At 49.6% G+C, this 18079-nt stretch overlaps 2 protein-coding genes across 2 annotated transcripts; one reads left to right on the top strand and one right to left on the bottom strand.

The window, feature by feature from the left end:
* The first annotated feature begins 348 nt into the window (after positions 1 to 348).
* On the top strand, positions 349 to 5049 carry RSG7 (Regulator of G-protein signaling 7). Its single transcript, XM_029113350.1, has 10 exons — positions 349 to 414; positions 545 to 658; positions 776 to 968; positions 1160 to 1383; positions 1528 to 1707; positions 1810 to 1938; positions 3754 to 3894; positions 3992 to 4165; positions 4268 to 4360; positions 4990 to 5049. The coding sequence occupies exons 1-10, from the start codon at positions 349 to 351 to the stop codon at positions 5047 to 5049; spliced, it is 1374 nt and encodes a 457-aa protein (XP_028969183.1).
* Positions 5050 to 11366: 6317 nt separating this feature from the next.
* On the bottom strand, positions 11367 to 16966 carry LOC100898733 (lysosomal alpha-mannosidase). Its single transcript, XM_018642200.1, has 19 exons — positions 16929 to 16966; positions 15913 to 16080; positions 15652 to 15802; positions 15419 to 15567; positions 15222 to 15323; positions 14907 to 15085; positions 14755 to 14817; positions 14523 to 14661; positions 14171 to 14401; positions 13936 to 14078; positions 13718 to 13832; positions 13554 to 13646; positions 13480 to 13522; positions 13297 to 13357; positions 12937 to 13208; positions 12612 to 12812; positions 12334 to 12492; positions 12108 to 12223; positions 11367 to 11980 (listed from the first exon to the last, which is right to left on the bottom strand). Exons 2-19 carry the CDS (start codon positions 16073 to 16075, stop codon positions 11526 to 11528), a joined length of 2835 nt encoding a protein of 944 aa, XP_018497716.1. The 5' UTR covers positions 16076 to 16080; positions 16929 to 16966; the 3' UTR covers positions 11367 to 11525.
* Positions 16967 to 18079: the final 1113 nt, after the last annotated feature.

The following is an 18079-nucleotide window of genomic DNA, read 5'->3' as shown; positions in this document are numbered from 1 at the left end:
CGATGGATCGAAGTCCGGCTATCGAATTGGTGTCCTGTGCTCCGTGAGGAGAACAGACGGAGGATACATTCGACTCTCGAGCGCGATTCCTCCGGAAAAAACGTCGCCTTCCCCCGTTCCCGGTGATAAACTAGAGTACCGTTGTTTCTCGTAGGTGAAGGACAAATCAGCAAATCCGGCTTCGGGCTGGGGCTCCTTCCATCGTTGCTGTAGCAAGGTTAGTCATTGTCGTGAATTTGAGAGTGCTCGGATTCGAACATGGTTCCTCTGACTCATTGAGCATATTCTCCGCGAGTACAGGCCCTCGAGCCCGCCCACAGTCCGTGTCGGTCGCCTCCGTTCGGTTACATGGCTTACCGGAAGAAGGCTGAATTGGCCGGTTCTGATAATCCACACCAGATCGTCTGTAAAAAGGTGCGTCCTATCGGCAGAAAAGACGTCAGATACTCCAATGCCCATCACTTATCGTGATTTTTCGCGGTGCAACCAGAGAGAGCCGGCTAGATTTGCGATGATTTATTGACAAAATGTTGCCGATCGTCAGATGGAAAATTTGATTGGACTTATGCAACACGACCGGAGCGGCGTACCCGTCCGAACCGTGAAGAAATTCTTATCCAAAATCCCGAGTGTGTTCACGGGTGCGGATCTCATACAGGTGAGCTTCGACCGGTGTATCGAGTGGCGCCATAGTGTGTCTATTACTGTGACTTGCTATATTTGAACCGCTAAGCCTCGACCGATTGTCACCAGTGCGTTAATGGTGTCCTTTCAGTGGGTCACTAGGAATCTCGAGGTGGAAGATCAACAGGAAGCGCTCCATTTGATGCATCTCATCGCCTCGTACGGATATCTGTTCCCAATCGACGACCACGTATTGACAGTGAAAAATGATCAAACCTACTATAGGTTCCAGACCCCTTATTTCTGGCCTTCGAATAGTTGGGAGCCTGAGAATAATGACTACGGTGAGCGATTCCAAATCAGTCGAGGGATTTCTCGACTCAGTCGTCCGCGATCCGGGCGTTCGCCCCTTTCCTCAGGGAACCATCCAAAGGCCTTTGGCCGAAGGTCCAATCACATACGCGATCGGATCGGACGTTCCTCCTCGGAAAGTCTTGCGCATAAATATGTTGACGCGTGACCTTCTCGATTCCAGCGGTGTACCTCTGCAAACGCACTATGCAGAACAAAACGCGACTGGAGCTCGCCGACTATGAAGCAGAAAATCTTGCCAGACTACAAAAGATGTTTTCGAGAAAGTGGGAGTTCATATTTATGCGCGCAGAAGCGCAAGCCAAAGTGGATAAGAAGAGGGATAAGATCGAACGCAAAGTCCTCGACAGTCAAGAGAGAGCGTTCTGGGATGTTCATCGACCTGTGGTCAGTGGCAACACTCTTAATCTAAATCAAGCAATGCAAATCGCTAGAGCCCGGCGTGTTATTGTTGACGGCCTCGGAGATCACTGAGAGACCACCAAGACTGGAGCGGCGAATCTAACCTGGACGGTGCCGTCTCGATTCCAGCCTGGCTGTGTCAATACGACGGAAGTCGACGTCAAAAAAGCATGTAGAATGAACAAAAATAAGCCGACGACCAGCGGAGAAACGGCGAGCTCATCTTCCGCGACCCCCATGGAGAGTTTGAAGGCCGAAGCTGAGACCTTGCGCGCACGCCTTGACCGCGTGACTGTGAAGTCGTCAAAAGTGGGTCTCTCCTGAACTTCACCGAGAGTGTCCTGATAAAGGACCGGTCATAGCACGGAAGCCGAAGCTTCACCTGTATTCAAACATTCATTATTTTCTCAGGTCGCGGAGTCCTACCTCGGGTATTTCGAGCAGTACGCAGAGTACGACGCTTTCGTCACCCCTGCGGAGCCTTCGAACCCCTGGATTTCGGATTCGACGGAGATGTGGGAAGCTGAAAAACAAAACAAGGTGAGAGCTCTTAAGGGCACAAACACATTAAGACTAGATCCTCGTTATAACGGTTTCGAAGGGACCGGACGAACCGGTCTATTATATCCGGAGTCCGTTGCACCTGAAGATGGGTTCTGCGACGGGAAGGACCTCGAAAATCATCTGTGATGCCGCTGAAGTTTGTTATTGGGTCCGCCATAGCCGAGTTCATTAATATTGAAGACTAGCCGTGCTCGTCGCGCGTTGCCGCGACGCTGTTCGGCCTCTCTTTGGTGGAACGGTAGATCGCTGACTCAAAGCACACCCCCAAGAACCTTCGCGGAATCCGGGTGGACCATCAGACCAAGATTGACGGCGATCCGCTGAACGGTTTGATAGTCTATAGGTTACCCACAGACAGACATACATTCGCTTTTATATATATAGATTGCCTAGGCGAAAACCGGACAATGCTCTAGCCGTGCCCGTCGCGCTCTGCCTCGAGCATTTCGTGTTCCTCCGCGTTTGGTGTTCTTCCCTCTTGCGTATTTTCGATTTTCTCTCCCTTCAATTTGCTCCATGTCCCTTCTCCTTCCGCCCCGTTTCATCTTATACCCTCATTTCCGTATAATTTCTCAATTCTTTCCCGTCTCTCTCTGTACCCCCGTTTCTCTCTGAATCCCCTCTCCTCTGAATCCCCGTTTCTCTCTGTACCCCTGTTTCTCTCTATTTCCCCGTTCGCCCGTATATCTTCCCTCCGATGCTCAATCCTCTCGAGTACCACGTTCTCATCCAGCCCCCCTTTCCTCTTTTCCGTTTCCCGTTGTTTCCCCGTGTCTCTCGCTCGTCTCCCTACCTTTCCTCCCGTTAAATCCTTCTTCCGTTCTTCCTTTGTGCCCTCGTTTACCTTCTCCGTGGTCCCTATATACCCCGTATCCCAAGTCCCTTCCATTTCTCCCCTCTCCCTGGGCTTCAAAATCTTCTTCCATCCGTCCAGAAAACCGCGTCTGCCTGTCCTCTATTTTCAGCAGCGGTGAATGAGGAACGGGAATGAGTGAATTCGGATATACGCGCTTTCTTGTTGAACCTCGCCGAAAACTGCCCTCCTCATGTCTGTTTCCGCTCTTTAACACTGATTATCGTGAGGTCCCAGTCCCCTCCCGCTCTCTCTGTCTCCACATTTTCTTTGAGAGCAAAGTCCCCTGACTTGCCACGATCTGAACGGGCACCGTTTACCCCCTCTCTATTAATTTAGCTGTCTCCCTGTTACGCCCGTTCCCAGCAACGGTAAATTGAAACTCACATCCAACGACGAAGCACCAATTGGACGCAATAATTGTCTTTTGTAGCAGAACGGTGAACCGCAGACAACGACCCCTTAAGAACCTTCCCAAAGAGCCCGGTGGACCATCTGACCAAAATTGGCGTCGATCCGCGCAATGGCTTGAGAGCCTATAGGTCACCGGTATAAATCTCAGCTTTTTCAACAACGAAGCACCAGCTTGGACACAATAATTTCTGTTTTCGGTGAAACGGTGGATCGCTGACACACAGCAACCCCCTAAGAACCTTCCCGAAGAGCCCGGTGGACCATCAGACCAAAATTGGCGTCGATCCGCGCGATGGCTTGAGAGTCTATAGGTCACCCACGGACCCACATACATTCGCTTTTATATATATAGATTGATTGAAGATAGCATAGGCTTGTAGGCGAGTGTCGGATTCATCCGGGTCCGTTATGACGAGGTTCTACTGCATGTTTCTGAGGTCAGAAGGAGGTCCCTATTTTCGGGATCCCAGGAATGGGAAGACCCTTCCAATCAACGAAATTGATGACCATTAACTCTTCATCAGGAAATCGCGCCCCGGAGGGTTAGAAGGTGGGCCTTCTCACTGAATGAGTTGTTGCGAGACCCTGCGGGCAAAGAACAGTTCTTCCAATTCCTCGAAAAGGAATTTTCAGCTGAGAACCTCAAGTTTTGGGACGCCGTCCAGGTTGGTCATGCTGTTCCTATCAGCTGATGGATTCTATTGGTGAATTATGATGCCTTGAATTTCCGAGCCGCGAATTCTCACCATCGCTCTTTACCAGGATCTGCGACGGCAAGTGCACTCGAAAGAAGTGTCCACGAAAGTGCACGAAATCTGGAACGAGTATCTAGCCCCAGAAGCAAATTGTCCAATCAACATCGACTCCAAGAGTTTTGAACACACAAAGACGAACGTCGGAGGTGTATGCAATCGCTGGACATTTGAAGAAGCTGCGGTAAGAGTATGCGCAGCAACCAGGAACGACTCCCGCTATCTCTTATCCTCCAGCCCCTATTGCACGCACTGATGATGTAACACTCCTAATCTCGATCGACAGGCTCACGTGTATCAACTGATGAAGAACGACAGTTATCCCAGATACCTTCGGTCGGCCATGTACAAGGAGTTTTTGAATGGCACTAAGAAGAAAGTAAGTTTGGCTGACGCATGCTTCGTGCCGCTCCAAATGTATGAGGTAGAATTTTTGATAAATCGGGTACTTGTGATACGGATACGAATACCGACCGAACATCCGGGAGATTTTGCGGATTTCCCGAAGCACTCGATGTGTGGGATGGGTCGCTTTTGATGTGTTTGCGTGCGGAGTGGAATTCATTTTTGAAGCATTTTCATTTCCCGCTCATTTGAGTGCTCAGCTGCACAGAGATAACCTCGCGTTTTCGCATCTTACACAAATCATGCTATGAGATCATCCGTTCAACCGAGCGCGTGATTGATCAATAGACTTCTGAGTCGGTCGATTGGGCGAGCAATCCAATCCTGATTTGACGCTCGATGAGCCCGGTCGGTGTTTTTTTCTGTCACATTTTTGCGCGAGGAGCTTCCCTGCCATCGAATACAGAAAAGAGCGGCAGTCTTTTTTCTCGATTTTGAAGCTTTCTCGGAGTCCGGCGAAGAGCTCATGTAGCATACAGGCCAGCGAAAGAGAGAGAGCACTGCGCGTTAATAATTGGGCTCTCATATCGTTGAGTCGATGATCGAGCCGTTGATTACCGCCCAAAATTATGTCGGATGTTTTATGATGTAACTTCTCTTCAGACATCTGTCAAGGGTCTCAGGTCAGTGATATCATTTACTGCCACTCGAAAGGAGTCGTAATAACGACACACGAGTCTCGCCGGCGACCACAACAACAACGGCAACCGCAACAACTTTAACTTCAGCAATTGAATGCGAAGCTCCGTCGGTCTGTCAGGGGTCCCGAGCAGCCCTCCTGCGCGGAGAACTTACAGACAGAAAGCGGCAGCAACAAACAGACAGAGAGAGAGAAACAGAAACAGTGGGAGAAAAAGGGTGAATTCACTGAGAGAGACACTTAAGCGATACGACGACAGGTACGGGGGTTCGTTCGGAGGCCTACGCCGGCTCGCTAAAACTATTCGCTGCTCCTTACTCCAACCACTGTTGCTTGCCTTGATCTATGTTTCCACTCCTTGTAGAACAGATTCGAGCCTGACTTTTCGATAGGTCCCTTTATCCGACTATTTTCGATCCTGTCAATCAATCGCTATCCACCCGGGCTTGCGTGTCCGTTCGAGACGTTGTGTTAAACCTCCACGTGTATCCTACTTTACACTCGACGAGATTTCCTCCGATCTCGACGAGGAAATTCATTCTCAGCGTCTGGAGTTTTCCGATTTCTCTGGTCTCTTCTGTCAGCGGAGGGGAGATATCGGGGATTCGCTTGAAAAAATGTCGGAGAAACGCTCTCCATTCCGGTCTAGAATTCGGCTCATTCAGTCCCGGTCGTGTGAGCTCTCAGGGACTCTCTGAGCTATCGTTTCTCGGTCGTACTCTGATGTTGACCGATAAAACCTCGATCCCGAAGGGTAGGGTCTAGATAGAACCTGCGCCCCGCCGACACGATGATTGCGGGCTTGTCGAGGTGGGGAAAGGGGACTGCGCAAACCCAAACGTTTTTCAACTTACATATGTCCATCGATCGATACCTTTTCGAGAAGTATCCGCTCGAGTTTTAAGCTCAGAGAGGATACCGCGGTATCGATCTCGTTCAGGTTGCTAGCAGAGCTTGACTACACGATTGCACTCAAATGAGTTGCGGGATAACCCGACTCTGAAGAGACAACGGTGTGAGCCTCTTCGATGCGATCGTTCGACGGTTTTCGAGGGTTTTGATTATGTTCCGCGCATCGTGCTGATTTAACCCTTATCGTACGAAGCCACGTTCCCGTCAATTTTGCGTAAATCATGACCCGAGCATCGTTCGAAATCCCAGAAAACTCGCTTAGCAAGTTCGTGTAATTGAGCGATGATCATCCCGAGAATATGGTATCTGTAGGTAGACTTCCGAGCGCAAAAGGAAGACGATGATCAGCTTGTGCGTCACTTGTCCCGCGAATCATCGTGCGTTCCTCTGCGGCAGCGTCCATTAGCTGGCTTGCTCGGCTGTGTGCTAACTGAGTGAGGCGCGTCGAACTAACCGTATTAGGCATATTATGGTACAGCGAGCGTCTAGCAGCTTCGTCCATAGCCGTGAGCTGGGGAAAGATATCGAATGAGAATTCCAGAGACACAAGCCCCTCTTGATCTTCACTTATAATCACCGTTTTGGCACTTTGGCTACTTCGATAATTATTTAGTGCACCGCTGTTGTGTTATGCTAAAGCTACCTCTCTTCTATCACTTCCACGTGTTGTCACCATCATCCTGTCATTGAATATTGATCTGATGTTCAAACATCCGAATTCCTGAAAGCTTCATCGAGCGAAATGAGAGCTTTATCTTTCCGAAAGCAGAGGGACTTATGATTTATGGTTCGGCCAGCAACCACTCCGCAGCCCCGGTACGATCAGCTAATTGTTTCATTCGTTTTGCAGCAGAGTCGCCTCTTCATTCCCAAGCTGCCAAGTCTCAGCATAGGATCTTCATAAAGCAAGGCCAGGCCGAAGGAGGAATACCTCGGTTGGAATCAACACTGGTCGGCCAACGAGTATTGAGCAGCCCCCCCGGAATGTCTGGTACGCCTAAATTAGGCCATCGTCCCTCCTCTCCCGAAAAATCAAGACCCACCATCACACGAATCTCCATTGATTTTCACCGAGCCAATTGTACGTCATTGATACCGTCTGTCCGAACTAGCATCGTTCCACTCTAAGCAAAACGGTTTCGAAGTCCACCTAGTCTACCACCCCAATCTGACTGGACTGGACAGCATGAGGGTGTTGGCGACAACCATAAGCGAAAATTTATTTCTGAATGCCGCTCTGGAACGAGCAGATCGCATTCTCATCGGTCTGATTCTTCAGTCTCACGGAGCTCCGGCGGCCAAGGCCCATTCGATACATTTGACTTTTTGATTCTGCTCTCACGGAAGCCTATCGCTATCTGCAGCGATGACGAGTGAGCAGATGTTGGAACGAGTTTTCCCTCCTTCGAAGCATCCTGCGTTCGTAGACGATTCCGAGATAAAGAAGTGTACTGCTTCGGGACGTTCACACTTGAGAGGAACGGCAGATCGGAGATTATCCATGACAGAACACGGGCGGGGCATAAGAGCTCTGAAGTCCCGAACGAGTAGTCTTCGACTCGTTCCTTGGCTCCGAGGTTTATTGAATCGGAATCTACCATCGCGAGAGAGAGTTAGCCTTGATAAAGCGGTCGAGGGTAAGATAGTACCTAATAGCTTCCATGTGGCTCGGTGAGAAACGAGAGACTCGCTCGAGAACGAGTGCTCCAGAATGAGGAAAGACTGAGAAAGGCCGGGCGACCTGCGGTGAGAGTTGGGAAGCCACCGTATGGATGTGTCCACAGCTCTTAGCTCTATGTTCGTCCAATGTTTATATGAGCTTCTTGGAACGGATACGGTTAGCATGCCGGTGATAAAGGCGGAGACGGGGACGATGAAAAGAGAGGGAAGTGTGGAAATAGACGATAAGCTAGTTCTTGCAAGAATTATTCGAGAATACGAGATCGAGCCACTGTATATCGCCGGAACACCCGAGTCCGATTCTGATCTCACAAATCGCTTCACGATGTGTTGGTTTCCACCTGCACAAAGTGTAACCCAAGAGCTTCGGCCTGTGGTTCTTCCTCATTTCGAAAACCTGCCCTTAGGATCGCTGCATTCTGATTCCGTCGAGGAGCTGAGGAATTCCCCTGATCTCGTCGTGCACCGGATGAATATCCGGTCAGTCCTTGGTTTCCTCAACAGTGTGATCGTGTCAGATGAGCGAATGATCTCGGCGAGGACGATGACCCTGCATTCTCGGAGCCGTCGCCTCCACACCACTCGGTGTCCGACAGTGAATCTCTCGGCCAGTACATGACTTCGAATCTGACTACCTTCTTATTCATACCAACAATCTACCTTTTCACCTACTGCGGTCGTGCAGTGCTTCGGAAGCGTGTCTGCCACGCACCGGTCTCAGACACTGTTCCCGTCACCGAGGGCTCCGCCAATCAGACTGATCATTTTCCGCAATCGTTCATAAGACTGATTATTATTGATGTTGACTATGCGTTAAGAGGTTGTAGAGACTCTGTGAGTAGGAAGTACCTGTTAGCGATTATACGGTCTGCCTACTGTTACCGCGTATTATTAATGCTTGAAGTACTATTTGATAGCGGTCAAGTCTCATTGGAAGGCGATGGTCATCATATCCCGGTTCCAAATATTCTATTACTCAGTCGATTTGTCGTGTTGTATTCGTTCATCGATCAGCATTCATGTTCCACAATGTGACTTGTATCGCTTCCTGAAAGCCACGAGCGAGCTCTAGTCTTCAGATAGGGAGGTAGGAATTTACAGTATGTAGTCCGTCATGCCCGTATTCGATGACAAGATGACTATTGGCAACCGCCCTGGGCGTGTTACTAAGACGACAAGAGAAAATAATTCTGTGAGAAGATTTTAGAGCTTCACCTGTGAAATCTGAACTCTCTGATAATCACTTGACATTTATATCTGAGTGAGACCCGGAAAGGTCTGCATCCGCAGCAGAATGAGCTGCTCACTCCTGCTTATCTAGCCGTCGAAAAAGTTCGCGCCGAGTGCGCCTAGCCCCCCGAATGTTTGAGAGTTCGAATGCAGAAGGAGGTTTTTCTTCGAGCGGCTGGAAACCGAATCGAGCCCACTGCAACAGGCGGTGAGCGAACACAGAGATAAGTTCGATTCATTAGCAGATACATATGATGAATACGCCCCTGATCGGAGATTTCCGAGGATATCTTTGATGATTTACCTCAGCGATCTCTTTTTGTGATCATCAACGGATGGGATTTATCCCGCTTATATCGATCTGTCGAGGGTATCTATTCGATCGTCACGTGGCAAACCCGCGTAACTACCCTCTCGATCATCTGTTGAAAGTTCTGTTCTCGGTGTTCGAGCTGAGGAACGCAACTCGGGGAGTCAACAGATAGATAAGAGATACCTGAGATCCGTATCGTGCGAACACCGAAGCTGGCGTGCGGGCTTCAATGCTTGACTCCGGATGAATCCCCCGAGGACCTCCAAACCTATGCCAAGATGAAACAATACGATTGTGAGATAGAACTTCTCACCGTGAATCTTCCACGGGACGGGGAAAAGTCGCAAACGCTTTATCGATGAGCAGCAGCCAAATGTAGATAACCGGGTGAAGTTGCTCGATGAGTCCTCACTGTGCTTGTCGCGCCGAGTCTCACGACGTCCCCCACCCCTCTCCTCATTCTGCGATCGAGGTTGCACCTCCCGTGACCGTCGACTGCCACCACCCGCCGCGGTCCTCTGGGGTATTCTCTCGGAGCCGGAGAGCATAATTTTTAGGGAATCATTCGAGCGACGACATTCGTCAAAATGCCGTGGTCTCACCGCAAGAAGTCGTTTGATGTTTCGAGAACCGAGGCTTCCGCCTGAGTCCAGATTCTCATGAGGTGTGCGAGGAAAAATAGAGGGGGCTTCTGCAGGGGCCAAAAGTGCAGAAAAGCGCGTAGGTAAACATTGAAGCATCCTAAATAAGTTCACCAATGGCATTTACTCCTACCAGAGGGCATGGTTAGTTCAGTCTCCCGTCGTTTTGAAGAGAAAAGAACGAGAATCGTCACTGATTCTGGACGATAGAGACATGTCAGAAGTTGAGCATCACGAATAATTGCTACTCTAACACTTAGCCGGGCTAGGTTGGGTGAGCATTATATCGCAATCCGCTTGCCTCGGTGACCTCGGGTCGCTTCGGGAAGTCAAGTTTCCCGAGATTTGGAATTTTGTAATCGAAATATTGCCGACGCTCAATCGATCATGCAATCTCGTGATTCTCTGCTTTATGGAAGAAATCAAAGCCGCATGATTCTGATCAGAATCACGATCCTTCCGCCAATATTCCTGTCGGGTCGATCCATTCTCTCATGGAGCATGCGTTTGGTAGAGAGCAAGCAGATTATCTGAGTCGAAATGTGCTGCTCCGAAACGTTGTATATAGCATGAGATATTCACGAGAACCATAATTGGAGCCTGCAAAACCACTTCACGAGGAGTCTTGTTATCGTCGATAAGCGGGACGCGGCGACTCCAGCCACGGAGGACGCTATAAACTGGTTATTTGAGTAGGATTTACGATCCTCGAGCTCTCCTAGACTGGAAAAGATTAACTACGATGTACTCTGATTAGTTGTTCGATAGGTAAGCTCGAGTCAGAAACCGACTTGTCGGCGACAAGAATCGTCCACAGTGATCAAAGGAGAACCAATCGCTCTGATTTCCCTTGCGAACCCGTGGATATGATGATGATGAAGACGACGAGGACGAGACTCCTAATAATGACTATGATGATGATGATGTTACTAATAATAATAATAGTTATTATATTAACGATATTGCCTGAATTTTCCGATTGTACCTGAGCTTTCTGGACATGAGAGCGTTTATCACAACTCTTTGGAATGAACAACATGACAACATCAATAAAAAATAAAACAAATAGAGAGAGGAATAAGATGTCGCAACTTTGAGGAAACCTCAAGAGATTGGAGCCAGTGTTGAGGATCTGCGAAAATGTATACGACGAAATGAAAACCGAGCGAATGATAGAGACTCGTGATTCCGAAATTATCATTTCATTGAATAGAATCCACAACATGTCAACTTATGCTGCAACCACCAACTACTTTCACCATTACCACAACCACTCCGACTACCGTTATTGAGAAACGATTGAGGAACTCAGTTCATTCATGTCAGGAGCGAAAAAAAAACACAGAATATTAATAAATTTTGAACAAGTTCAGCGGCAAGGTTCCTGTTTCTATCTGAGTCGAGTCTACACCTCTCTAGGGGGGCGGTTCATATTTCTCGGGACGCGGTTGTGAGACGGAACACCGGAGCACGACGATGATTCTGGGCAGCGATTGCTCGAGAAGAATCACCGTCGCTGAGGTTTTTCCTGTCTGCACGCAGTTAGAGCAAGGAAGCCGGCAAGTTAAGGGGAACCGAGCACAGGAATGTCGGCTACATTTTATTGACTTTTAATTAATCGAAAATAGTCTATCTTTGTTCTCGAGTGTGTTGCAATGGAGTTGAGCGTCAGAGATAGAAGAAACTCGTGAGATGACTCCACCGCGCCGTCTCGAAGGAATCCTTACTTGAGGGTCACGAGGAACGTTCTGATCTCCATAGGGTAGAGGCGAACACTCCGAATGGCTCCCGTTCTTGACGGGCGATCTATGTTGGCAGCCAAGAATGTCTCCTTCACGTTTTCGATGCGATCATTGAACAGCGCGGGGAAGTCGACCGTGACCGTTCCGGCCCCGGCGCGGCGTTCCAACTTATTCTCGAGCCTGACGAGGAATTCATTCTCGGCCAGCTGTTCGAAAGACAATAGCTGCACAATATCGGGGAGTGTCGTAACATTTATCCTGGATTGGGAAGTCTCCAATGGCTCCTTGGAAAAGACCACGATCGGTTTTAGAGCGAGATTTATGCTGGCCGACCGAGCGTCGAATTCATCGGGTGTCTGCACGACGATGGTGTGAGTTCCACGGATTCTCAATCCTTCCCCATCGTAGCCAGGCTCATTGAGGGCTTCACCGACACCTGAATTTGCGCGAGAGAAAATTAGACCCGGAGCTTCCCTCTCCATGAGCCACGCTTATTGCTGTCCGATTGAAGCCAATTGGAGAATTCGATTATGTTTTCCATGGCCTGGGATTCTCAAGCTGACCAAAAGCATCATCGAAGAGACACCGTCTGTGCAGCATGATTTCGATTTGCCCGGATCGTAGGCTCGAACCGCCGACTGATCGGTCGGTGAGCACCGTGGTTTCCGCGTCCTTGTCCCTTGAAAGCAATCACAACAAGGCCTGAGCTTGACGAAGCTTCAATTCCGCGGGATTTCCTACCCAATTATTATTGCCTCCTGCGGACAGTCCTGGTCGTAAATATCAAACCTTATGGCGATCCTGGTGTTGACGGGATAGTAGTTCCCCGCGACCGGTTCCTCAAGCGACACGTCCCACGTCGGTCTGGAGTCGCGAGTTCTTTTCAAAGTTTCTCGTCCATTGCTGTCAGTGAAGAACTCGCTCCCGGAGTCTATATCCGTGTCCATCCTGCAAGTCAAGGTGAGACGTCTCTGGAATGCTGGATCAGGACCCCTGGCCGAACGAAAGTTGATGATAGCGAGACTGCCCCCCGCAGAGACCTGACGGCCGTGGTTGGTGACCCTCACCTCCAGATAATCTCTTTGCCAACTTTGTCTGCCACGGGAATGGGACCAATCACCCATTCCACCTCGACCTTGCCGTCGCCTGTCATCCTGATGACATCAGAGAGCCAATCCGTGTAGGTATTGTGGATTTCGGTGACAGTCTTGCCCTTGATTATTTCTTGTGAGGTGATCGGAAGTGGTACAGGGCTTGAGACGTTGGGTCTGATAGAGGATGAAAGTAATTTTTAAGTCGAGAAGAAGACACGAGTTCAAATTCGCATCGTCTGTGTTAACGTGACTTCTGCGAGAAGCGCAATCAGAGTGAGGGGAGGTTCCGAATACATACCGGAAGATGTAGGCGCCACTCGCTCTGTGACCGAAATCGTGGTTGTCTCCAGCGTGACTCTCGTAGTAGTAGTATCCCGCCGTTGCATTGATCGTCACTCCGTTCATAGTCATCCTCACCAGACCTCGCGTCGGATGGATTCTTAATTCGGTGTCTCCTCGTCTCTCAACGAATTCCCGCTTTCCGGGTCTTAGCCTTCTGTAGGTAGGAACCTCGACTTCCGACGGGAATTCCGAGGCCCAGCTCGTTTTCTTGGGCTTGATGCTGACAGACTGGAGGGAAGATGCACCCCTCAGGAGCCTACCATAGGGTATCGGATGGCGAAAACCAAATGATCGATTAAGAGCGCACCGGACTCACCTCGAAAGCATGTGCTCCGATTTCGATGGGGAACACTATTTCGTGGGTAGCTTTCCCCGATCTGAAGGGCAAAGGTTGGGAAGGAGACAAAAAACGGGGAGATTACCATTGGTCCCTCCTCCATGTGCGTGTGCTCTACAGAATGACCGATCTGCTGTCACCTCCTGATGAAAATGACATTACCTTTCGGGCAGAGCAAATAACACTCTTCGGTATGGGCAGAACGTCATGAGCCACATCTCTGCCTTGACCGTCATTAACACTGAAGGCTTCTTCCCCATCAGTGGTCGGGATTCGTAAGAATGTTCGAACGAGCTGGGAAGACGGGTTGTAGGCGTTCACAGTGATCCCTGTGAGAGTGAATCATCTTGCATGAGGTCGCAGCGGGCAGAGGGTGAAAAGTTCCCCAATGAGGGCTCACCTCCGTTCCGGAGCATTCCGTCGATCTCGTCGCATTCGGAGACATTCAAGGACTTGCAGAAAACGATCGGTCCCGCATCGTTCCGGCTGAGGCTGACGAAGGCCTCAGCAATAACCTGCGACGCAATTGGAGTCCAAGTGCTATCGGAATATTATGCTAGACGGCCGCGTGTGAGATCAAGCATTCTCCCGAGCTCCTCAATATAGAAATTTTCTTACATCTCTCGCTTCGTTGAAGCCCTTCAAGGTTGATCGCGTATACGCGTCGTTCACGAATTGCTTCGCGGTGCCGGTAATCGCGTCGTGGTGTTGATCGACGGCCAGAGCACGACTCAGGCCACTGAGGCGTCCGCCACCGAGACCTGCCGAAAACGGGGAAGGGACCATCCAGACTGGAATTTTTCAAGACCGATGGATGGCTCCTGACGGGATATTCGATTCACAGGGAACGTACCCGCCATCGCGGCCAGCTGTTTCGCGGCTTGGAAGAGGTTGTTGGCGAACCGATCTAGGTACTTGAAAGCTGGTCGGCTTGTGAAATAACCCGTCCAGAAGGCGTGAGGATCGCTCGAATACGGGAAAAAGTCGTCGGCCTTGCTCGCTAATTTCGCGCCTCGGATCGCCTTCAGGTAGCAGCTCGGGGTAGAGTACTCGAAGCGTACGGGTAGCCCATTGATCTTGAGGTCTGTAGAGAGTATCTCGATTTTCGCAGGCATGCTTCACCACTGTAGTCGTCAGTTGGATACAGAATATCCGGTTGTGAACTAAATGCAATCAGAAGGCGAGTAGAAGCGGATTTTACTTGCCCTTTCGTGTATTGACATAGCGAATGAGGATATCAATGTTCGACATCCACTTGTGCGCGCTGTGGTAGTTGAAGTCGTTTCCCATGGTGATCAAGAAGTTGTTTGTAGCGAAGAAGGGAGCCCGAGTCCCAATCCATTCCTGAGGTCACCGAAATGCGGCGGACGTAAGAGGAGTGAGCAGGATATGATCAGTTTCAGATTAAGCGCGAGGCTATACATATATCAAACCCACCATCAGTTTTTCGATCCTTCCCGGCAGGTTGTATTCTTCGGATTCTTTGTCTTCCACTAGCGGCTAAGGGACAAGAAGGAAAGTCGAAATACGGTCCCGGATAACTAGAAGTTGATCAAGCTCATGAGAAGCATGCTAGGAGAACCGCTCACATCATCATTGCAATAGATGTCGAAACAGAAGCCCGGCGGAGGCGAGTAGTTGTTCGCTAATACTACACCCGTCAATCTGGACTTCGGCAACGACTCTGACGCCCTCCAATAGAATTCCATGGTGCCAGATTCTTCGCGAGCGTTTTTATCCTGATAGTCGATTCGACCTAGGAATAGCCCTAAAGGAGGGAAGACGATCTCTCAGCAAGAATATGAAGAGCCATAATTATGACCGACGGACTCGTGGTGGAACGCTAAGCACCGCATCGGTCACTCGCCCCCTGCGTTCTTCACGCAAGGCGATTTCTTCCGTACCGTCGAAGTTCATTTGGGAGAGGAGGGAAGCGAACTCCCTTGAGTGTCCGAAAGGATCGATCTGCCATCCGACTCTGCTCACTCCGCATTCCCCGAAAGTTTCTGTGAATAAATGCGAGTGCTAAGCTCCCATTCAATCCTCCCGGTCCTCCTCGAGGAGTTTGCTCAGTAATTCCCTCTCCTCATCTTCGACTTACTCCGGAGGATCCCGAGTCCGAGGGTCATCTGATCGATGGTGTTCGTGTAGTAGGTCGCAGCCTCGTCGTTCATGACGTAACCCCCGCTAATGAACTCGATTTGACCATTGTTCAACAATTTCCTGAATGACTCTCGGCTCGCATCCGAACTGAAAACAACGGAAGATATTCAGTTCTGCGAGAGGAAAGTCTCGGTGAAGCAAAACTGGGACTGCGAGAACCTTGGAGCATACCTGTGGTTCCACCAGAGCTCGAAGAATCCAGTTTCCACGAAAATGAATCGCTTGTTCACATCGGTCAGCAGTTCAGAGACGACGCTGTCGTAAATCAACTTCACAGCGATATTATTCTCCCCAGCGTTGGTTCCGTAGAAGTATTGCTGCACTGAAATTCAGCCATATTGGAGTGATAATACCGTACAGAGATCAGTGACTTCTTTTAGTTCTTCTTACGATTTTCTGATCAGGTACAGGTACCCGATCCATTGTACTCACCGGTCTTCAACCACCCGAGATCCATGTGGGAGTGGGGCACGATGTGCACGACGTACGATGAGTTATCATAGTGACCACAGTTTTCGAATGAACATTTTCCGGTGACACTTGCACTGAAGCCTGCGAAGAGCAGCACGAACGCGACCCCACCATGGATCGCCATGGTCCCTATGTGAAAAAATAATCGGTCAGCCGGGGGTTTTTCAAGGAGCGTCAAATATCCCCGTTGAAGACAATCCAGGAGAGGGTCCTCGCCATAGAGAAAGGTATCAGAGAGGACACCGTTTCCCAGCCTCTCGACCGACCTCCGAATCCCAGGGTGGGCGGAGGTACATACCGATACACCCCATTCGAGGCTTTCCAGCGAAAGCATCATTGGGTGTCGATCGAGATCGATGAATCGTACCGCAGTCGAATACGTGATCGACAATTATAATTTCGAGTTAAATACCACGTGTTTCCGGGAGCTTTTTTCTTGGAGATCCCGCGAATCGCGACGCATTTCCATAGACGGCAAATCCCAGTTACAACTCACGCGGACCCAGGATGAGGGAATCTTTCCAAATAGAAGCAGCGTGCTCCCTCCCCAGACTTCACGGGCGAATTCAAATCCGATCCAAACTTGTGGAGATTCGTTCTCATATTGGAAACTGAACGAGGAGGGCATCCCTTGACGGTCTCACAAGTGAGTTTCAAAAGACATTTTCTGGTAATATTTCGCTCCTGTAACGGATGCGCGTCGAGGAAAGTTGGAAACTCCGTGCGAGTGTTGATTCACTCGCGGGGTTCTATCGGGGGCTAATCGCTCGATAGGGAGGTCGAATCCACTACACCCTCAAGCTTGGCGATGGGAGGCCAAGCTTTGCTCTGCCGTGTCTTGCAGATAATCATGATCGACGCTCGGCGGTAGCGGTTGTCACTCACGAGCGGAGCGTCTCTAGAGATGGCGTCAGCCGGCGTTGCCAGATAGATTGCGGACGCTGTGGTCAGGGTCAGTCAGGGATTGTAGTACTCACTTCGGAGAAGACGGCGTATCTCTCACACTGAGATGGCTGAACTGCAAATGACCCCAATATTACGATGGAATCCGATCGATGCAGGGGATCCTCTTCTCGCAAAGAATAACCGACGAGAGAAATGGAGAAAATGATACCGCAGGGATCAGTTACAGTGGAGACACATACAACCTCGCTGTCCAACGATGCAGCAGATATCCACCCGAATTAATCTCCGAGTCATGGAAGAGCGACGACACCCTATCGATAGCCATATACCCCAGATCTATGAATCTCTCTATGATCTCTAGAGAAAACGTCAGATTCTCTTGTCATTTTGCACAGCCGCCTGAATTCCGCATCTGCCGCTACATTGTCGGAGGGGGTAGAGGTTCTCGATCAGTCCTCAGTACTAAAAAACATTCGGGCCGATAATGCCGCGGGCTTTCTGGATCCTTTTGCTCTCGTCCCTCGATCAAACTATTTTTTACTCGGCTCGGGCTGTCCTCTGAATATTTGATGCCTTGGATGAACTGGAATCGATGAAAGGCGGTCACGACACTATCCGGCTTAACCAATGACGGATAAGATTTCGGCGCACAGAAACGACTCGCAATCTTTGGCTACCGATGTCTCCATGAATTTATCGCATATCGTGGGTAAACGAGTCGATCCGAGACACGTCGAGTCGAAAGTGCCTAGCGATCCTCGTAAGAATAACAACACCCTTTCTGGAATTCAGTTTCTCTACATTTATTTAACAACTTGTTCACAATGTAAATTGAAACTCACGCCATCCAGATACAGTGAATCTTTCCTCCTATATTCAATTGAAACAGAGAACACTATGGAGTCTACAATCAATCGACGGATGGACCACAGACTTGAACAGAACGAGTAGGACGCGGAAGTAACCTCTTTAACTTTGGAAATCGCGTTTCTGCTTTGGGTGGGTGTGCTTCTATGGTATCGTATCTAGGGTACTCGGTAAATACTCTTTTTCCTCGAATCGTTATTCTATCAAGTAAAAGCAACAGAAGTCAGGAGCAAGGTCAGTTTGTAGAATGAACGAAAAAACAAACACTCGTCAACTCTTGATTCACTTCATGACAGTAAAATGTATCTGTCTTTGGCTGCTCTCATACACCCAACCAGAATACGCAGGTGTCCGA

Source organism: Galendromus occidentalis, unplaced genomic scaffold (genome assembly GCF_000255335.2).
Source record: "Galendromus occidentalis unplaced genomic scaffold, Mocc_1.1 scf7180000076583, whole genome shotgun sequence".
Classification (NCBI taxonomy): Eukaryota; Metazoa; Arthropoda; class Arachnida; order Mesostigmata; family Phytoseiidae; genus Galendromus; species Galendromus occidentalis.
This window is presented reverse-complemented; position numbering and strand designations above follow the sequence as displayed.